Source organism: Engystomops pustulosus, chromosome 2 (genome assembly GCF_040894005.1).
Source record: "Engystomops pustulosus chromosome 2, aEngPut4.maternal, whole genome shotgun sequence".
Taxonomy (NCBI): Eukaryota; Metazoa; Chordata; class Amphibia; order Anura; family Leptodactylidae; genus Engystomops; species Engystomops pustulosus.
The window spans coordinates 24,925,055-24,945,786 of record NC_092412.1 but is presented as its reverse complement, the minus strand read 5'-3'; the positions used below and the strand labels follow the sequence as shown (position 1 = coordinate 24,945,786).

The window sequence follows — 20,732 nt, the reverse complement described above, 5'->3', positions numbered from 1 at the left end:
GGAGCTAAAAGAAGGGGACGAGGCGGCGAGAGGGAGCTGCAAGGAAAGGGGACGAGGCGGCGAGAGGGAGCTGCAAGGAAAGGGGACGAGGCGGCGAGAGGGAGCTGCAAGGAAAGGGGACGAGGCGGCGAGAGGGCGCTGCAGGAAAGGGGACGAGGTGGCGAGAGGGAGCTGCATGGAAAGGGGACGAAGGCGGTGAGAGGGAGCTGCAGGAATGGGGACGAGGCGGAGGAGAAGGGGAGCTGCAGGAACGGGGAGGAGGGGGGAGCTGACAGATCCAATATGGGTGATTTGCCAACGTGTCTCAGGTTCTGCCAGTCTCTAGCTGGAAAACACTGCGCCAGATTTATTTTATATGATGATGAATTCTGGTGCAGTATAAGACTGTCGGTTCCTTCTTCAGACCTCCTTTTAGTTGGTCTAAACTGTGCACCAGAATTTTGGGCGCACGTAGGATTTCCCATAAGTCACGCCCCTTTATCCATAGGCCACGGCCCTTTAATCAGCCAAGTCGAGAAAGTGCCAAAAAAGTCTAAAGGCCTTGATAGCTGTGGTGCAAGGCGTTGTAGACAGTTTTTGGCGCAAAACCACCAGAATTTTGGCACAAGTGCTTTTATAAATTCCCCTCCCCTCCCCCCTCCCAATGTGTTACTGGCGGCGACATGGACCAGAGGAAAGTGCTACTACTTGACATGAAACATTGGGGTCAATGATTCTAGAGGCAATAGTCACAAGAAATTCACAATGGAGTTCAGTGTTTGGAAAGTTGTGATAATCCAGAAGACAAAAATATGATTATATTTGAATCCATTTTGATAATATCCGATTCCACTTTCGTTATTTTTATGTCCCTACTTGGATGTCGGGTAAGTCGTCAACATGGGGGAGAAAAATATTTAATGGGATGTCTGAGGCGTGTACTGAAGAGCACTGCTGATTTCTTCAAAAACAGCGCCACACATGTCTACAGGAAGTGTGCGGTATTGCAGCTTTTTTATTTTGATGAAGCTGAGCCGCAGTACCAGACACAACCTGTTATCGGGGGTGGCGCCATTTGCACTCTAGTCACCCTAACCCTCCAAGGGGCTGTCCAGTATCACCAGGTTATATGTGGTACATTGATTTCTATAAGTGCTTCTTGTCGTCGCTGTGTGTCTGGCTGATTATGGGAATGCAGACTTAATCATCCGCGGAGTCACCGGCCACCTAACTCTGCTGTCTGAGCGCTCTGGATGCTTTGTGTCCTCGCTCTGCTTGTGGATGGGTTTGGGTTGTCCCATAACACTTAACAGTTTCAGTTCCAGGGGACCGAGCTGTAAATATTCCTGTAAAGAAGTCACACAGAATATTCCGATTATTATTCTAATTAGTACATCTAAATGTATTCATTCCTTTTTCAGGATCTCTGCTAGCAGTCACTGAATGGAGCTGGTGTTTGTTTGCTACACGCAGAGGACTGGTCATGTGATTGTTAGACAGGAACATAATGATTAAGCTTCCTCTTTGTGACAGCAAGCAGAGATCTTAAGATCAATGAATCCCACTAAGGATTAGTTAATGACACATTTGATTAAAAGCTCTAAATTCAAAATGGAAATTTGGAAATGTCCCATCCCCCCCCCGTTCTCAACAATTCAATATCTGTTTGCTGTCAGTGAATGACACCATGCGAAGAACCCTTTCAGATCCAAGACTGTGTTGACATCACCTGACTGATAACACCAGTGCCTGGTGAACCTTAATGGATTATAAGGGGGGTCTGTTAAGTTGTACTTCTAAAATAGCTTTTCACTGATGCAGTTTTGCTACAGTTGCATCCTCTTTTTTTAGGGTTTTTTAAGGTTCTTGTTTACTGCTTTAAAAACGGCATTAAAAAAAAAACTGAAGTGAATAGAAATAAAGAACATTGTCCTATATGTCCTTCATAGTATAATTTTCTAGCTCCAACTTATAGGATCCCCTCTAAAATTTTAGGCTGGACCACAAGTGCAGGCTTTATTTCTTAAAAAACAGCCAAACAATGTCAGTATTGTGCTTGCTCTGGGGTTGCCATAACAACAGACAATGTATCAACTCATCAAATGGTCATGTGATGTCTTCTCTTGGGACTGTGTTATGACTTGAGGTCACATGATGCAGATGTTTCATTGGCAACCCCAGAGCAAGCGTGATATCTGTGTGACTGAGGGGGACGTGTGTGACTGAGGGGGACGTGTGTGACTGAGGGGGACGTGTGTGACTGAGGGGGACGTGTGTGACTGAGGGGGACGTGTGTGACTGGGGGACGTGCCCTTGTAGGTGGTGAAGTATATAACCCTCGTATATGATCTGTATACATTGTCCCGGTTCCCTCACCTTGGCTTCCTTCTCCTCCTCATGTAGTAGATTGTCCAGTGTGAGGGTCCTGTTACCTCCCTCAGCTGTGAGGGTCTCGCTCATAAGTCCTTGATCTTCACCTAAAGATAAACATACGACATTCATCCTCTGTCCTTATAGAAGGGTCACCATGAGATGGCTTCACTATATACTATATAGGAGGTGTTGGCTATGAACAGGGGTCTGTCAAGGTCTGATCTTTACATCCAGACATGAATAACATCTACAACATTCCGAGGGGTTTCCTGAGCCCCTGCAGGGTGTATATAGAGCTGGGCCTCAGTACTGGAGGTGGAGTATCACAAGGTAGATTAGGAGATAGGACCTGCGGTGATGTCCAGGTGGAGATTGGCCAAGTCTTCTCCCAGTAATCCATCTGCGGGGAGGTCCAGGCTGGAAACCTGCGTCAGGAACGTGTTCCTGTGATGGAAGATACAACACGGGAGAATTTACCTTCATCTCTCTGGTAGGAGCTCTAGTACCTGTGCTGCCGGGGGTCCAGAACCCATCCAAATTCTGTCTCTAACCTCACACTCTATTCACTACCTAGGGGCCATTCACACGTGGTATGCCTGCCGTGCGGGCATACCACCGTGTGCTGGAGAGGAGGAGGAGGTGACCCCTCCTCCCTCCATAGAGAATAGCGCCGAGCATGCTCTATCTTTTTGCGGTGTGCAACCCGGATCGGTGCCACACACGTGTGGCACGGTATCTGCGCTGCGGCGCTATTGCCGTCTATGGGGACATACATGCGGCCCCGCAGACGGCCATGTGAATGTGCCCTTAAGTTCCTCCACAAGTAAATGACTGATAGATGAAAGTGAGGGGGAGGAGTGCAGGAAGATGTGCTCTATACTTCTCCCTACTGTGTGCCTCCTGCTGCTTAGACTGTATGGAGGGAGGGGGAGGAGTGCAGGAAGATGTGCTCTATACTTCTCCCTACTGTGTGCCTCCTGCTGCTTAGACTGGATGGAGGGAGGGGGAGGAGTGCAGGAAGATGTGCTCTATACTTCTCCCTACTGTGTGCCTCCTGCTGCTTAGACTGTATGGAGGGAGGGGGAGGAGTGCAGGAAGATGTGCTCTATACTTCTCCCTACTGTGTGCCTCCTGCTGCTTACACTGTATGGAGGGAGGGGGAGGAGTGCAGGAAGATGTGCTCTATACTTCTCCCTACTGTGTGCCTCCTGCTGCTTAGACTGGATGGAGGGAGGGGGAGGAGTGCAGGAAGATGTGCTCTATACTTCTCCCTACTGTGTGCCTCCTGCTGCTTAGACTGTATGGAGGGAGGGGGAGGAGTGCAGGAAGATGTGCTCTATACTTCTCCCTACTGTGTGCCTCCTGCTGCTTAGACTGGATGGAGGGAGGGGGAGGAGTGCAGGAAGATGTGCTCTATACTTCTCCCTACTGTGTGTCTAATGCTGCTTACACTGTATGGAGGGAGGGGGAGGAGTGCAGGAAGATGTGCTCTATACTTCTCCCTCCTGCTGCTTACACTGTATGGAGGGAGGGGGAGGAGTGCAGGAAGATGTGCTCTATACTTCTCCCTACTGTGTGCCACCTGCTGCTTACACTGTATGGAGGGAAGGGGAGGAGGAGTGCAGGAAGATGTGCTCTATACTTCTCCCTACTCTGTGCCTCCTGCTGCTTACACTGTATGGAGGGAGGGGGAGGAGTGCAGGAAGATGTGCTCTATACTTCTCCCTCCTGCTGCTTACACTGTATGGAGGAAGGGGAGGAGTGCAGGAAGGTGTGCTCTATACTTCTCCCTACTGTGTGCCTCCTGCTGCTTACACTGTATGGAGGGAGGGGAGGAGTGCAGGAAGATGTGCTCTATACTTCTCCCTACTGCGTGCCTCCTGCTGCTTACACTGTATGGAGGGAGGGGAAGGAGTGCAGGAAGATGTGCTCTATACTTCTCCCTACTCTGTGCCTCCTGCTGCTTACACTGGATGGAGGGAAGGGGAGGAGTGCAGGAAGGTGTGCTCTATACTTCTCCCTACTGCGTGCCTCCTGCTGCTTACACTGTATGGAGGGAGGGGAAGGAGTGCAGGAAGATATGCTCTATACTTCTCCCTACTCTGTGCCTAATGCTGCTTAGACTGGATGGAGGGAGGGGGAGGAGTGCAGGAAGATGTGCTCTATACTTCTCCCTACTGTGTGCCTCCTGCTGCTTACACTGTATGGAGGGAGGGGAAGGAGTGCTGGAAGATGTGCTCTATACTTCTCCCTACTGTGTGCCTCCTGCTGCTTACACTGTATGGAGGGAGGGGAAGGAGTGCAGGAAGATGTGCTCTATACTTCTCCCTCCTGCTGCTTACACTGTATGGAGGGAGGGGAAGGAGTGCTGGAAGATGTGCTCTATACTTCTCCCTACTGTGTGCCTCCTGCTGCTTACACTGTATGGAGGGAGGGGAAGGAGTGCAGGAAGATATGCTCTATACTTCTCCCTACTCTGTGCCTAATGCTGCTTAGACTGGATGGAGGGAGGGGGAGGAGTGCAGGAAGATGTGCTCTATACTTCTCCCTACTGTGTGCCTAATGCTGCTTACACTGTATGGAGGGAGGGGAAGGAGTGCAGGAAGATGTGCTCTATACTTCTCCCTCCTGCTGCTTACACTGTATGGAGGGAGGGGAAGGAGTGCAGGAAGATGTGCTCTATACTTCTCCCTACTCTGTGCCTAATGCTGCTTAGACTGGATGGAGGGAGGGGGAGGAGTGCAGGAAGATGTGCTCTATACTTCTCCCTACTGTGTGCCTAATGCTGCTTAGACTGGATGGAGGGAGGGGGAGGAGTGCAGGAAGATGTGCTCTATACTTCTCCCTACTGTGTGCCTCCTGCTGCTTACACTGTATGGAGGGAGGGGAAGGAGTGCAGGAAGATGTGCTCTATACTTCTCCCTACTCTGTGCCTAATGCTGCTTAGACTGGATGGAGGGAGGGGGAGGAGTGCAGGAAGATGTGCTATATGCTACTCCCTACTGGAGGGGAAGAAGCAATGAAGAAAGCTGCTATGGGCCCCAATCTTTCTCGGTTACACCTCTGGATCCTTGCCTCCCGGAATATAACAATGTTCTAAAATAGACCCTTCTTGGTCCTGTCCTGCAGACTGAGCACAGTGCAGTGGATGGGGAGTCCTTGTATAATGGACAAATATGATACAAGGACTCCCTGTTTGCCAGCCAACACGGTTGCGGCTGAGGGCCAGCTGGCATATTGCTCTATGATGCAAGGACTCCCATTCACGTTTGACTTCTGAGATACTCTCTGTTGCTGGGAACATCCAGCTCCTATCGCTTGTCCTTTTGCATCTATCTCCTCTTGCCATGACCCTGTTCTAGTTATACGCTGTAAATATAAGAAGACAGGTCACTGCTCCCCACAAAATCCGCACACTCCTCCTCCGCTGCTGTCATATTTATTATTTTTGTGATCCTAGTGGCTAAAATATTCTCCTTTCCACCCATCTTGTGGGGTGAAGATGTTACCAGATAACCAGCAGCGATCACACATCTATACAGAGTCACCCAGGGAGTAAAAGTTCATACAGTCCTGTGAGTCACTCATTGCCGCGTGGGCTGGAGATGTAATCCGGGATCAGAATATTAACAATAATATTAATCTAATCATCGTATTATAATGGATGTCTCTGCAGGGTCATGCACTGCCACACAATGTTCCCTATAAATTATTACCGCACATAGATCTCAACTCTTAGAGTCAAGATACAAAAAAAAAACCTTAAAGGGGCTGTCCAGAATTAGGAAAAAATTAAAAAAAACTGTGCCACACATAGTCAACAGGCTGTGTGTGGTACTGCAGTTTAGTTCCAAGTATAAAAAATTTTTTTCCCTTATGAACCATTGGGATCACAAGAATTGTTTCTGCAGGGATGGTGCGCCAAGTCGAGTGTGTGTACTGTCACTCCATTCAATCTCTCAGAAGTGGCAGTACAAACGCTCAACCTGCCCCACCATCAAAGTTCTCGTGACTGTGAAGGTCCCAGTGATCAGATCGTTTTAAAGGAAAACACAGATCGGGAAAGACAATACAACGTCTGCCTGTGTACGTGTGTGATACAGCAATTTGGCTCCATTGAAGTGAAAGAGGCTCAGTTGCAATACCACAGATAGACATGTATGGCGCTATATTTGGAAGAAAACAGCCGTGTATTTAAAATGTTGGACAACCCCTTTAAGGAATAATTGAGAACCAAAAAACCATTGCTCTTTACTTCAAAAATGGAGCCATATCTGTCCATGGCTTACTCAGCGCAACTTTGCTGAAGGAAATGGGTTACAGTTGTAATATCGCACATAACCTGAACATAGAGACGTGGCGCATCTTTTTCAAATCATGGAAAACTGCTTAAAGGAATTGTTTAGAACCATAGAGACTTAAGTATTTCCTTTCAGAACCAGAGCCACACCTGTCCATGGGTTATGTCTGGTAATGCAGCGCAACTTTATTGAAGGAAATAGGGTAAAGCTACAGCACCAGAAACAATCTGTGGACAGCAGTGGTGCTGGTTTTGGAGAAAAAGTTCCAGGTTTTGGTATTCCGACAAGCCCTTTAATGAAAGGAAACACAAAATCTCTGAGAAAACATCATACAGCCTCAGTTTTGGTGCAATGTTCCGCACACCGCCCGCCCCCGCAGAGGATAATCGCTGCGACACCGGTTACTGCTGTAATTATTACCTCGATATTTTTAGATCTTGGAGTCGGCAATCAAAAAGATGATTTATTAATTGCAAATTTTCTTGCTCAATTCTACAGACAGACACCTCCAGACGATGAACGTCTTTCCTGTAGATTTCGACCTGCAGAGGATGAGAGATGGGTAATGGGATCTGAGCGGACCCAATGGTTCGGGTCGGCCGATCCAGCATATTGGCACCCCTAGCGACTAGCCATGGCTATGATTAACCAGGGGAACTCCGAGGCAATATATTGGGGTCAGGCAGCTGAACCCGACCTTCAGGTCAACTAATCTGTAATCAGAAGCCTCCTACTTTACTCACAGGCCTAACTCTCTGTGCTACCGTATTAAAGGGGTTGTACATCACAGTCCTACTCAAGGGATTGGCGTTTAGCTGCAATGCCAAGCATAGCCACTATACTGTGAACGGCGCTGTGTTTGGCAGGAGGTGAATGTAAATAATTTAATTACTAGTCTTGGATAACCCCTTTAAGTCTTAGTATATCTAATACAGAGCCCCATATCCCCTGCATAGTCATAAAACTAATGCTATCCTTATCAGGATTACCTCGCGTTTTAACCATTCGTTTTCTTTCATCTCCCTCCGACTCTCATCATCTATGTTCATCACTGCGAACTAAAAATTTAAAAAAATATATATATTTACAAATCATTGTCAACAAAAATTCCTCTTCAATAAGGTAGAGATAATAATCTGCAGATTTTTTTTTTCTAAGGAGTTATACAAGATTGGAAAGATATGGGTTTTTTCCTTCCAAAAAATAGCAGCACCATGGCCCACAGTTTCTGTCTGGATCTACATTTTGGGCCGGACTGAAATGAGTGGTGATAATTTGCAATACTGCATATAACCTGAAGACAGATGTGGCGCTGTTTCTGGAAGATAACAACAATGTTTGTCCTGGACAACCCCTTTAAGAAGAGGTGTCTCTCTCTGATCATTTTTCTTGTCCTTGAAGTCCTTTTTGAAACCTATGAATAGTGGATAATCAGGTGCAGGGGTGCACCAGCCATGAGGCGAGTTGAGCCTCTTGCCTCAGGCGGCGCCACCTGAAGCAAGATGGGAGGCAGCTTCAGGAGAACGGTCACCTACTACAAAGCAGGACCTGCCACTTAGAAATAGTGTCTCTTCACACATGATGTCATCACGGGTGTAAGACCCTGCATGGAGAACCCACTTATTAAAAAAAAATAACCTGATATATTACTACTGGATGGAGCAGAGGGGGCGCCGCTTTATAGCTCTCCTCAGGCGGCAGAGAGTTCAGGTTCTAGGAATATTCCAATGTATTGTTTTATATATGTTACCTGTGTTGCCATCTCTCTGGTTTGATCGATTTTCTTCTCCGTTTCTTTGTCTATCTCATGTCTTGTCTTCTCCAGGCTTCTTTTAAAATATTCTTTGAGATGAAAAATATAAAGAAATTAAAGGAGAACTCCACCAATGAGATATCAGAACAATGAAAGTTTCATCACTGAGGGGGGTTCATTAATCAGGGGGTGGGGGAGTCACCAGATGGAGATCTTTTGAGCTCATGGATCTCATAGAGAACTGGACTGGGAAGAAGAAGACACTTTATGTCATTTAGATTCCTGCAGTGATGGGAAGTTATATGAGGACAAGGGTAAAGAAATCAACAGTGTAGACAATCACTGGACATCAAGGATCAATGATTGCATCACCTACTGGAGAACCAAGGACTGTATGAGGCACAAAACTACCAGGGAATGAACCAAAGACTGTCTGAAGGATCAAAAGGGAAGACCAGATGCACCAAACTAATAGGAACCCAACCGTGAACTGCCAGAAACAATACTACTGGAGACCATGGACTTCCAGATGCACCACTACTGAAGACCAAGAAGTCCATGAGGCATCGAACTACGGAATAACAAACCAAGGACTCCATGAAACACACTTGTGAGGACCAAGGACTGCCAGAACCACCATTACTGGAGACCACAGACTGCCAAAATCACCCAACAACTAGAGAACCAAACTAGGTTTACCAAAAACATTACTACTTGAGATCAAGCGCTGTATGAGTCAGTAAATTACTAGAGAATCGTCCTAGAAATGCCTAAAACACCTTTACTGGAGACCAAGGACTGAACCCCTACTGAACACCAGGGAATGTACTAAACGCCAAACTGCTAGAGAATCAACCAAGGACTACTGAAAACAACACTCCTCGAAATTAAGGGCTGTATGAGGCACCATACTTTGGATCTATCCAAGAACTGCCTAAAGTACCATGACTGAAAACCAAGGTATTCCTGAAACACCTATCCACTAAAAAAACAACCAAGGACTGCCTGATACAAGATTACTAGATACCAGGTAAGGCACAAAGCACTAAACTATAACAGAACCAATCATGAACTTTCTGAAACACCACTAATGAAGACCAAGGACTTACTGGTGAAACAGACTACTTTATGCCAAGGATTTGCCAAAAACACCAAACTGCCTGAAACGTGACCAGTGAAAATCAAGGACTTTCTAAAGCGCAAAACTACTAAGTAACCAAGAATAGACTTTGTGAACCACCAAACTACTACTGAAACCGCCTGGACTCCATGAAGCACCGCTACTAGAGTCCACCACTAGTGGTAACCAATACAATAACCACATCAATACAAAAGAGTTGGCCTAGGCACTAAACTATAAAATAACCAGGTGAAAACTGCCTATCCACCTCAACTGAAGACCAAGGAGTGTGTCGGAAGTGAAATTTCTGGAGACCAAGGACTGCATGAGGCATCCAACTACCAGAGACAAAGGAACTCTCAAGCATCAAACTATAACACATCAAGAGTTGTCACCTAGTATTTCAAATATCGAAATACTTCTTCTGGCCTCTAAAGCACCAAACTATTGGACACTATGGGTTGTCTTCACTATTGAGCAGAAAGGACTATTAGGTACATCAGAGTAATGGACATCATGGGTTGTCTATAATACCAAACATGCAAGTCATGGACTGTCGCGACACCATTCTACAACCACCATTCTACAACCACCATTCTACAACCACCATTCTACAACCACCATTCTACAACCACCATTCTACAACAGGAAGTATGGCGCAGCAAGCCATTAGATACTATGGACAATCAGAAGGGCCAAAGTGCTATAGACCAAAGCCCTGGGTTTTATAATTTTTCTAAAAAAAAAGTGCCTCCTACAAAAACCAATCATGGCTTATTGAGACTAGTGACTAATGGACACCAAGCAGTATCTAGAAGAACATCAATCATGGCCATCATAAATGATGTGGTGTTCATTCCTCCAATGTCCATGGTAAAACCTGAAGAGTAACTTCTACGTCTTAAAGGGAACCTGTCACCAGGAGACCCATTTTTAGCACTCCCCCAGTCCCCACAGAGCATAGTACATACGCTGCCAAAGTGTTTTTGTATAAAAAATTGGTTTTACAGAAAAAAAGATATGTTATATTGTACCTTTCATTAGCATCTGCTGTGTAACTAGGCAGTTGCCTATTGGGAGGGGCTGGAAAGGAGCAGTTCCCCCCCACCCTTGGGAAACAGCTTCTCCATGTGACCTTTTCGAATATATGAAAACACCCATCACTTGGCTTAGCGACGCCCCCCTCTCCTCTACAGCCAATCCCGAGTGTGGGGAGTTATTCATATATTTGAAAAGTTCATATGTTTCCCAAGGGACCACCTCTCTTCTCATAGCAGAACTTTTTAAACCAAGTATTTCTAGAAAAGTACACCAAACAGTGAGCGGTGGAGCGTGCGCCATCTACTGCTGCACTAATTCCTGCTGAACTGACCGTCTAGTTCAATGAAGTTCTGCTTAATGTCGCTGACTTCTTCCTGTAAGTGATGGATCTGCTTGGCGTGGTCCCAGCTTCCCACATTCTTATACTGCAGCCAGTAATCCTTCTCAGCTTCTGCTAACATCATCTGCTGCTCCAGACCATTTATCTCACCGCCAAGCTCTAAAAACAAAAAGTCAGGAATGAAAGACGCTGCTGTGTTTTCCCTTTTTCCATGTAGACACGTGCCGGTGGTAACGTTCTCACCAAGTATGGTCAATACCACAAGACAACTGTAAAGACATGGAACTTCTACAGAAGGTGGCGAAGTATCTATTCGGACATTTCGAAAGATGTTGAGACTTTCCAAAAATTCTTACATTTGAGCAGACTACATAAACCTTGTGTAGTCTGATCCTAAAATGAAGGGCTCCTGGGGGTGTTTCTAGAGCCCTTCCATTCTGTAGCTGTACTGGATCTATGAGTAAGTGCCCCTGGTTTAGCATGCTTGATTTTGATGGTAGATTTCCATTACTGCAAATATTGGAAGAGAAATTTTTTGATTTGCCTCTCTAGTTACAAGGTTGTTCGGAGCAAGAACATCCCCGTGGAGGATTCTCACGAGGAATCTTCAGCCTCTTATATAAGCTCCTTGTTATTCGTTGAATTCCCTTATTCTCCTCTCATTAGACTTTGGCTTTTGAGCTCCACTTTAAGGCGGCCCGTGATACTTAATTGCTCTTAAACTAATAGTCTTGCGGTGATGGAGGAGGGGGTGGGGGTAGAAGATTTAGGCTCTGGGGAGATAAATGTTAAGTATTGCTGTAACTCTGAGCAGAAATTTAAAAATAGCCTCATCCCTGGGAGAACTCAGCTGGAAATATACAAGGGAAAATATCGGAATCTAGAACAGACGTTAGGTTCAAGATCTTGAAACTTGTTCAAAACTTCCTAATTTTTTTTAGGAACAATCCCTTTAAGTTAGGCTGTTCTAGGGTAATCTCATAAGGTTTGGAGGTGGTGCTAGAGGCAGGACACAAATCCACCTAAATATCATATTATATCAACGTCATACCACCTTCTAACAGAATCTCCTTCTGGCGGATATACTCCCACTTCTCTTTTATCGCCTCATCCACTTGTTCTCTGTTGACGACTTCTTTCTTTTCCACTTCTTTCTCCTGGGCCTTCGCCTCGCTCAGCAGCTCCTTGATGTGCACCGACTGCTCGGCTTTTAGGCGCTCGTTCTAGGCAGGGAACAATGTAACTGGTTACATAATATTCAATGAGGAGACTAATCTACCCAATTTGTATTACTATGAAGAAGACTGAGGGGAGGAACAGACTACATAGAGCTTGTTTGTAGTCTGTTACTATGGAGAAAATTAGGTTTGAATAGGAGCGAAAGACACAAAATAACAGGAGAATTTTAATGGTCATTGCCAAAGTTTGCTCAAGAAGTTTCGGTTTTAGAAGCTCATAATCTCTTAGAAAATATGTTACAGCTAAATGCACTAGAAATTAATATTGTAATATTGTATAATTGATTAGTAATGTGACCAGGATTCAACAGCTCAGCAGCTCCTTGATGTGCATTAACTGCTCAGCTTTTAGCCGCTCCTTCCTGGCAGAACACAATGTAACTGGTTACATGATATTCAATGAGGGCCTCATCTGCCCAATTTGAACTAAGAAGATAGGGAGAAACAGACTACATAGAGCTTGTTTGTAGTCTGTTACTATGGAGAAAATTAGGTTTAAATAGCAGCTAAAGACACAAAATAACAGGATAATTTTAATGGTCATTGCCAAAATTTGCTCAAGAAGTTTCGGTTTTAGAAGCTCATAATCTCTTAGAAAAGATGTTACAGGTTCATGCACTAGAAATTAATATTGTAATATTGTATAATTGATTAGTAATGTGACCAGGATTCAACAGCTCAGCAGCTCCTTGATGTGCACCGACTGCTCAGCTTTTAGCCGCTTCTTCCTGGCAGGACACAATGTAACTGGTTACATGATATTCAATGAGGGCCTAATCTACCCAATTTGTATTACCAAGAATACGACTGATAGGGAGGAACAGACTACATAGAGCTTGTTTGTAGTCTGTTACTATGGAGAAAAATAGGTTTGAATAGGAACTAAAGACACAAAAAACAGGAGAATTTTAATATTAATTGCCAAAGTTTGCTCTAGATTTTTGCATTTTAGAATTTCCTCAAACCCTTGCTCATGCCCTAGAAATTAATTTTGTACTATTGTAAAATTAAAATTAGTCATGTGACTAAGGATTCAATGCTTCTCCCATAAGTTGATAGCAATACCATCACATTATGGCATCCATTACATTATCAGAATTTAAATCCTTTTAAATCACTTAAATTGGTCCTGGTTTAGCCCAATTGTGCAGGAGCCACTGTTACCCTAGGTGGGTGGGGTGGGGGTGGGGCGACTTTTAGGGGCAAGTGAACTTACCCTGTCTTTGTATCTCACATTCTTCTCTTCAACTTGTTTGAGCTCAGACATTAGTTCTTCAATCTGACTCTCCTTCATCTGAATTCTGGAATTTGGAAATATTGTACATTTAGATGAAACATTGTGGCCAATAGGGTAGGGGATTTTGACTGTGCCAACTTAGCTGCCCCTTACGGTGCCAATCAGTAGCCTACTCCATTGGACGCTCCTTTTTGTGACTCATTTCAATCATATAAAAGATATTTTAGTAATAATGTACAATAAGTATGATCTGAGCAGCTGCTCCAAATCCCTGCAGCTCCCCCAAAGGAGAAATGAAGTATTACACATTTTACCATGGAGATCAATGGGATTTTTAGTTTTAGGAGTTACATACTGATAAGCTAGAAGAGCCTCTGCGAACGTCATCTTATCCTCCTGAGACTTTTTACTTTCCTTCTTTTTCTTGGTTCCTTTCTTTCCCTTCTTCTCACCCTTCCCCATGTTGGCAAATAACTGGAAAGTGATATAGAAAAAAGAAATAATGGAATACACAATCTCATCATGTAAAAATATAATGTAAGTATAATGTAAACATATGCTAGTGTTAGTTATTGCCCCCAGGGGGATGTGTAATCAGATCTTTGTTTATGTTGTTAGTAGCAGCAGGACTGTGCTATATGGATTAATATTCCAGTATTGTAGTGCTCACACTATGTCCTCACACTGCTGTGCTCTCAGGTATTGTCCCTGGTTAGAAGTGTTAACATAACTTAGAGAAGCTACAATCCTGAACATAAATCCATATTTTACATTCCTGCTGTTGCAAACAACACACTCAAAGTCCGCGGGAACATGTCCTCACACTGCTGTGCTCTGTGCTTTCTGCAGGCTGTGTTAGGTATTGTTCCTGGCCAGATGTGTTATCAGACCTTTTGTGTATGTTTTTTAGTAACAGCACTGGGGGCATGTCATCACACTGCTGTTCTCTTAGTTCTGTGCAGCAAGCCACTTTACAGCTCCATCCATCTGCCTCGAGTCAAAGCTGTAGCAGGCTTCAAGGTAACTACTACATAAGTCATTAACAATTGATTTGAAGTAAAAATACATTGAGAATGCTGTAGCTACACTGATGCAGAAACATATCTTGTTTATTCCCTGAGCTGAGTGGTTTTGCTAAAAAAAAACTATTATAAAATTATGATAATGAAGCTCTGTCACTCCTCACTTGCCTAGGCTCCGCCCATTTCGTTGTACATTAGTTATGCACTGCACCAGAGAATGATGTAATCACTGTGTTGTAGCTGCCAGGCAGAATAATCAATTGCTGCACCATCCCCCAGCTGCTGTGCATGAGTCATCCAGCTCAGGTTGATTAGTCCTGTCTGCTCAGTTCAGAAAGCTCTGTGTAATGTGTTTATGTACTCAGCCAGTCCGCACCCAGCTTTCCAAAGGTCCTGAATTTTATAATTGTTTTTTCAACAAAACCACTCAACTCTGCATCAGTGTAGCTACAGCAAGGTATGTTTGGTTCGTAATGCATGAAATCAAATGGTTTCTTAAAAAGCAAAGGGGCTTTGGAAAAATTCAATACAGAGAGGAAGGAGCACAGCGTCATTAGGACCCCCAAGCACTTGGATAATCTACAATCCTCCTGTAATATAAATCCATATTTTACAGTCCTGCTGCTACTAACAACATACACATAGGTATGTGTACACATCTCTCCAGGGACAATACTTAACACTGGCTGCAGGGAGCATAGCAGTGTGAGAACATGCCCCTAATAGACTTGGAGAAGCTACAATCCTGGAATATTGATCCATATTTCACAGTCCTGCTGCTACTAACAACATACACAAAGGTTTTGTTAACCATTTAATCCCCTATGCACTTGGTGGAGCGACAACCTTGAAATATAAATACATATTTCACAGTCCTGCTGCTACTAACAAAGCACGCAAAAGTATGTATACAGATTTCTCCAGCGACAATACCTAATACTGGCTGCAAAGAGCACAGCAGTGTGAGGACATGTCCCCAATGCATTTGGAGAAGCTACAAACCAGGAATATTGATCCATATTTCACAGTCCTGCTGCTACTAACATATACAAAAGTTTTGTTAACCATTTAATAACAAAATAGCGTAGATACAGTGGATTTACAGGCAGTAACCACTGTGGACAGTGGCGCCACCCCCAGGACTGTAGTGGGATTGCCATGACATACTTGTATGGCTGTATGAGTGATCAGCACCTGAAATCAGCCAAAGTTTACCTGCTGCATCGGATATTAATAATCGAAATAATATGGATGTAAATTATATAATGTAACAACAAGAAAGGTAAAAAAAAATAAAATTCCAGAATTCGGTGTCTTGGCCGGGACTACAGATACAGTAAGGAGCGGGATGTGGGTCTTGATGTAGGGATGACAGGAGGGACAGGTTCTCCTGGCTCCCGGCCCCGGAGGAAAATGTGTGGTAATCCGGGGAAGAATCGCCTCATTTATGAGCTGGGATAGGACCGGGCTCTGTGTTCCGATTCCTGTTCAGGATGAGGAACAGCTGAGTCGACAGGAAGGGAAGATCCAAGCCAAAAATAATTCATTATCCTCAGACTCGTCCTGAAAGCGAAGCCTTGTAACCCTCCCCCGAAATACTGCGCCTATAATATGTTATACGGGAAACTCCCCATCAAACGGCCTCATTCATAGGATGAAAGGAAGAAAGTGCAACTCACTGCGACATCCATCAACTGAGCGGAGATGTATAATCACCTGCAAAATTATATACCGCACATGTGTACTCCACCGCCTTGAGCATACATACATCATCACATCCAGCGTACATACATATCCTATGTACAGGGGTGTGATTATAGTAGTTATATTCTTGTACATAGGGGGCAGTATTACAGTAGTTATATTCCTGTACATAGGGGACAGCATTATAGTAGTTATATTCTTGTACATAGGGGGCAGTATTATAGTAGTTATATTCTTGTACATAGGGGGCAGTATTATAGTAGTTATATTCCTGTACATAGGGGGCAGTATTATAGTAGTTATATTCCTGTACATAGGGGCAGTATTATAGTAGTTATATTCTTGTACATAGGGGGCAGTATTATAGTAGTTATATTCTTGTACATGGGGGGCAGTATTATAGTAGTTATATTCTTGTACATAGGGGGCAGTATTATAGTAGTTATATTCCTGTACATAGGGGGCAGTATTATAGTAGTTATATTCTTGTACATAGGGATCAGTATTATAGTAGTTATATTCTTGTACATAGGGGGCAGTATTATAGTAGTTATATTCTTGTACATAGGGGGCAGTATTATAGTAGTTATATTCCTGTACATAGGGGGCAGTATTATAGTAGTTATATTCTTGTACATAGGGGGCAGTATTATAGTAGTTATATTCTTGTACATAGGGGGCAGTATTATAGTAGTTATATTCCTGTACATAGGGGGCAGTATTATAGTAGTTATATTCTTGTACATAGGGATCAGTATTATAGTAGTTATATTCTTGTACATAGGGGGCAGTATTATAGTAGTTATATTCCTGTACATAGGGGGCAGTATTATAGTAGTTATATTCTTGTACATAGGGGGCAGCATTATAGTAGTTATACTCTTGTACATAGGGGACAGTATTATAGTAGTTATATCCTTGTACATACGGGGCAGTATTATAGTAGTTATATTCCTGTACATAGGGGGCAGTATTATAGTAGTTATATTCTTGTACATAGGGGGTAGTATTATAGTAGTTATATTCCTGTATATAGGGCGCAGTATTATAGTAGTTATATTCTTGTACACAGGGAGCAGTATTATAGTAGTTACATTCTTGTACATAGGGGGCAGTATTATAGTAGTTATATTCTTGTACATAGGAGGCAGTATTATAGTAGTTATATTCCTGTACATAGGGAGCAGTATTATAGTAGTTATATTCTTGTACATAGGGGGCAGTATTATAGTAGTTATATTCTTGTACATAGGGGCAGTATTATAGTAGTTATATTCTTGTACCTAAGGGGCAGTATTATAGTAGTTATATTCTTGTACATAGGGGGCAGTATTATAGTAGTTATATTCTTGTACATAGGGGGCAGTATTATAGTAGTTATATTCTTGTACATAGGGGGCAGTATTATAGTAGTTACATTCTTGTACATAGGAAGCAGTATTATAGTAGTTATATTCTTGTACATAGGGGGCAGCATTATAGTAGGTATATTCTTGTACATAGGAGTAGTATTATAGTAGTTATATTCCTGTACATAGGGGGCAGTATTATAGTAGTTATATTCTTGTACATAGGGGGCAGTATTATAGTAGTTATATTCTTGTACATAGGGGGCAGTATTATAGTAGTTATATTCTTGTACATAGGGGACAGTATTATAGTAATTATAGTCTTGTACATAGCGGGCAGTATTATAGTAGTTATATTCTTGTACATAGGAGGCAGTATTATAGTAGTTATATTCTTGTACATAGGGGGCAGTATTATAGTAGTTATATTCTTGTACATAGGGGGCAGTATTATAGTAGTTATATTCTTGTACATAGGGGCAGTATTATAGTAGTTATATTCTTGTACATAGGGGGCAGTATTATATTAATTATATTCTTGTACATAGGGAACAGTATTATACTAGTTATATTCTTGAACATAGGGGGCGGTATTATAGTAATTATATTCTTGTACATAGGGGGCAGTATTACAGTAGTTATATTCTTCTATATAGGGAGCAGTATTATAGTAGTTATATTCTTGTACATAGGGGGCAGTATTATAGTAGTTATATTGTTGTACATAGGGGCAGTATTATAGTAGTTATATTCTTGTACATAGGGGACAGTATTATAGTAGTTATATTCTTGTACATAGGGGACAGTATTATAGTAGTTATATTCTTGTACATAGGGGGCAGTATTATAGTAGTTATATTCTTGTACATAGGGGACAGTATTATAGTAGTTATATTCTTGTACAAAGGGGCAGTATTATAGTAGTTATATTCTTGTACATAGGGGACAGTATTATAGTAGTTATATTCTTGTACATAGGGGCAGTATTATAGTAGTTATATTCTTGTACATAGGGGGCAGTATTATAGTAGTTATATTCTTGTACATAGGGGGCAGTATTATAGTAGTTATATTCTTGTACATAGGGGGCAGTATTATAGTAGTTATATTCTTGTACATAGGGGCAGTGTTATAGTAGTTATATTCTTGTACATAGGGGCAGTATTATAGTAGTTATATTCTTGTACATAGGGGACAGTATTATAGTAGTTATATTCTTGTACAAAGGGGCAGTATTATAGTAGTTATATTCTTGTACATAGGGGACAGTATTATAGTAGTTATATTCTTGTACATAGGGGCAGTATTATAGTAGTTATATTCTTGTACATAGGGGGCAGTATTATAGTAGTTATATTCTTGTACATAGGGGGCAGTATTATAGTAGTTATATTCTTGTACATAGGGGGCAGTATTATAGTAGTTATATTCTTGTACATAGGGGGCAGTATTATAGTAGTTATATTCTTGTACATAGGGGGCAGTATTATAGTAGTTATATTCTTGTACATAGGAGGCAGTATTATAGTAGTTATATTCTTGTACATAGGGGCAGTATTATAGTAGTTATATTCTTGTACATAGGGGGCAGTATTATATTAATTATATTCTTGTACATAGGGAACAGTATTATACTAGTTATATTCTTGAACATAGGGGGCGGTATTATAGTAATTATATTCTTGTACATAGGGGGCGGTATTACAGTAGTTATATTCTTCTATATAGGGAGCAGTATTATAGTAGTTATATTCTTGTACATAGGGGGCAGTATTATAGTAGTTATATTGTTGTACATAGGGGCAGTATTATAGTAGTTATATTCTTGTACATAGGGGACAGTATTATAGTAGTTATATTCTTGTACATAGGGGACAGTATTATAGTAGTTATATTCTTGTACATAGGGGGCAGTATTATAGTAGTTATATTCTTGTACATAGGGGACAGTATTATAGTAGTTATATTCTTGTACAAAGGGGCAGTATTATAGTAGTTATATTCTTGTACATAGGGGACAGTATTATAGTAGTTATATTCTTGTACATAGGGGCAGTATTATAGTAGTTATATTCTTGTACATAGGGGGCAGTATTATAGTAGTTATATTCTTGTACATAGGGGGCAGTATTATAGTAGTTATATTCTTGTACATAGGGGGCAGTATTATAGTAGTTATATTCTTGTACATAGGGGCAGTGTTATAGTAGTTATATTCTTGTACATAAGGGGCAGTATTATAGTAGTTATATTCTTGTACATAGGGGGCAGTATTATAGTAGTTATATTCTTGTACATAGGGGCAGTGTTATAGTAGTTATATTCTTGTACATAAGGGGCAGTATTATAGTAGTTATATTCTTGTACATAGGGGGCAGTATTATAGTAGTTATATTCTTGTACATAAGGGGCAGTATTATAGTAGTTATATTCTTGTACATAGGGGGCAGTATTATAGTAGTTATATTCCTGTACATAGGGGGCAGTATTATAGTAGTTATATTATTGTTTACCTGTCTTCTCAAGTGCTGGTGCTCTAAAATACATATTTTAGTATAGTATATACTGTAGATGTAACATCTATCTACAAAGATCAGAAGCTGCACAGGTTCATACTACTGCTCTTACTAAAAAAGGGTCTCTGGGCAAAAAGCTTTACATGTAAGACTACTACAACACCACATTATTATGTCCAAATAAGCAAAATCAGATTAATAATCTTTAAAAAAAACTAAATAATACCATCATATAGTTGTTGCATAATATAACACAAGTTGGGTCCCTAAGGCCATGGATTTTGCTACCTCTAAAAACTGTGCTTGAATGCAGAACATATACAGTATATAGAAATGTGCTGGGTAATATAATACTGTAATCAGCAGAAGCGTCACACTGAGTGTCAGCTCTTGTGTTGTATATGATATTACGGGGTCCGGTCACCCACCTGTTCCCTGTAGATGAGAAGGAATTTTCCTGTATCTTATAACTCCATGTAGCAGCAGCACTTCCCTCCACAACATTCTGTTACCATAGCAACAGCTGGTTACATTGTATCTGTGCTGCCTGTAGTGCAATAGCGACATCTGCTGGACACAGCAAATAGATCTGCACTTTGCCATCCCTGTGACACTGATATAAGAGCCACAGAGGTTCCTTTACCCTCCTGCACCTGCTGGGCAAAGTACTTGATGTGGCCAGAAAAAATGGCAAAAGTGGGAGATGGAAAATGTGTTGTATCTGCGTCGTAAAGATCTGGATACTAATGGAAGATTGGA

General features: G+C 42.2%; 1 protein-coding gene across 2 annotated transcripts; it reads right to left on the bottom strand.

The window, feature by feature from the left end:
- Nucleotides 1–168: 168 nt before the first annotated feature.
- CCDC83 (coiled-coil domain containing 83) lies at nucleotides 169–20,500 on the bottom strand. Of its 2 annotated transcripts, none has more exons than XM_072134037.1 (11): nucleotides 20,402–20,500; nucleotides 13,738–13,856; nucleotides 13,362–13,446; nucleotides 11,959–12,130; nucleotides 10,899–11,066; nucleotides 8,404–8,495; nucleotides 7,643–7,711; nucleotides 7,074–7,195; nucleotides 2,702–2,796; nucleotides 2,356–2,456; nucleotides 169–1,325 (listed from the first exon to the last, which is right to left on the bottom strand). In XM_072134037.1, the coding sequence occupies exons 2-11, from the start codon at nucleotides 13,842–13,844 to the stop codon at nucleotides 1,164–1,166; spliced, it is 1,173 nt and encodes a 390-aa protein (XP_071990138.1). In that variant the 5' UTR covers nucleotides 13,845–13,856; nucleotides 20,402–20,500; the 3' UTR covers nucleotides 169–1,163. The 2 variants fall into 2 exon arrangements, with proteins under 2 accessions (XP_071990138.1, XP_071990139.1); XM_072134038.1 differs by having other exon boundaries at nucleotides 633–1,325; nucleotides 11,962–12,130.
- Nucleotides 20,501–20,732: the final 232 nt, after the last annotated feature.

Bases quoted from the DNA above. Each gene is read 5' to 3' on its own strand.
- CCDC83 (XM_072134037.1), bottom strand. From the start codon at position 13,844: ATGGGGAAGGGTGAGAAGAAGGGAAAGAAAGGAACCAAGAAAAAGAAG. The intron at 13,447-13,737 runs GTATGTAACTCC...TCCAAATTCCAG, and splicing joins GAGGCTCTTCTAGCTTATCA to AATTCAGATGAAGGAGAGTC. The intron at 12,131-13,361 runs GTAAGTTCACTT...TTCCCTGCCTAG, and splicing joins ATGTGAGATACAAAGACAGG to AACGAGCGCCTAAAAGCCGA.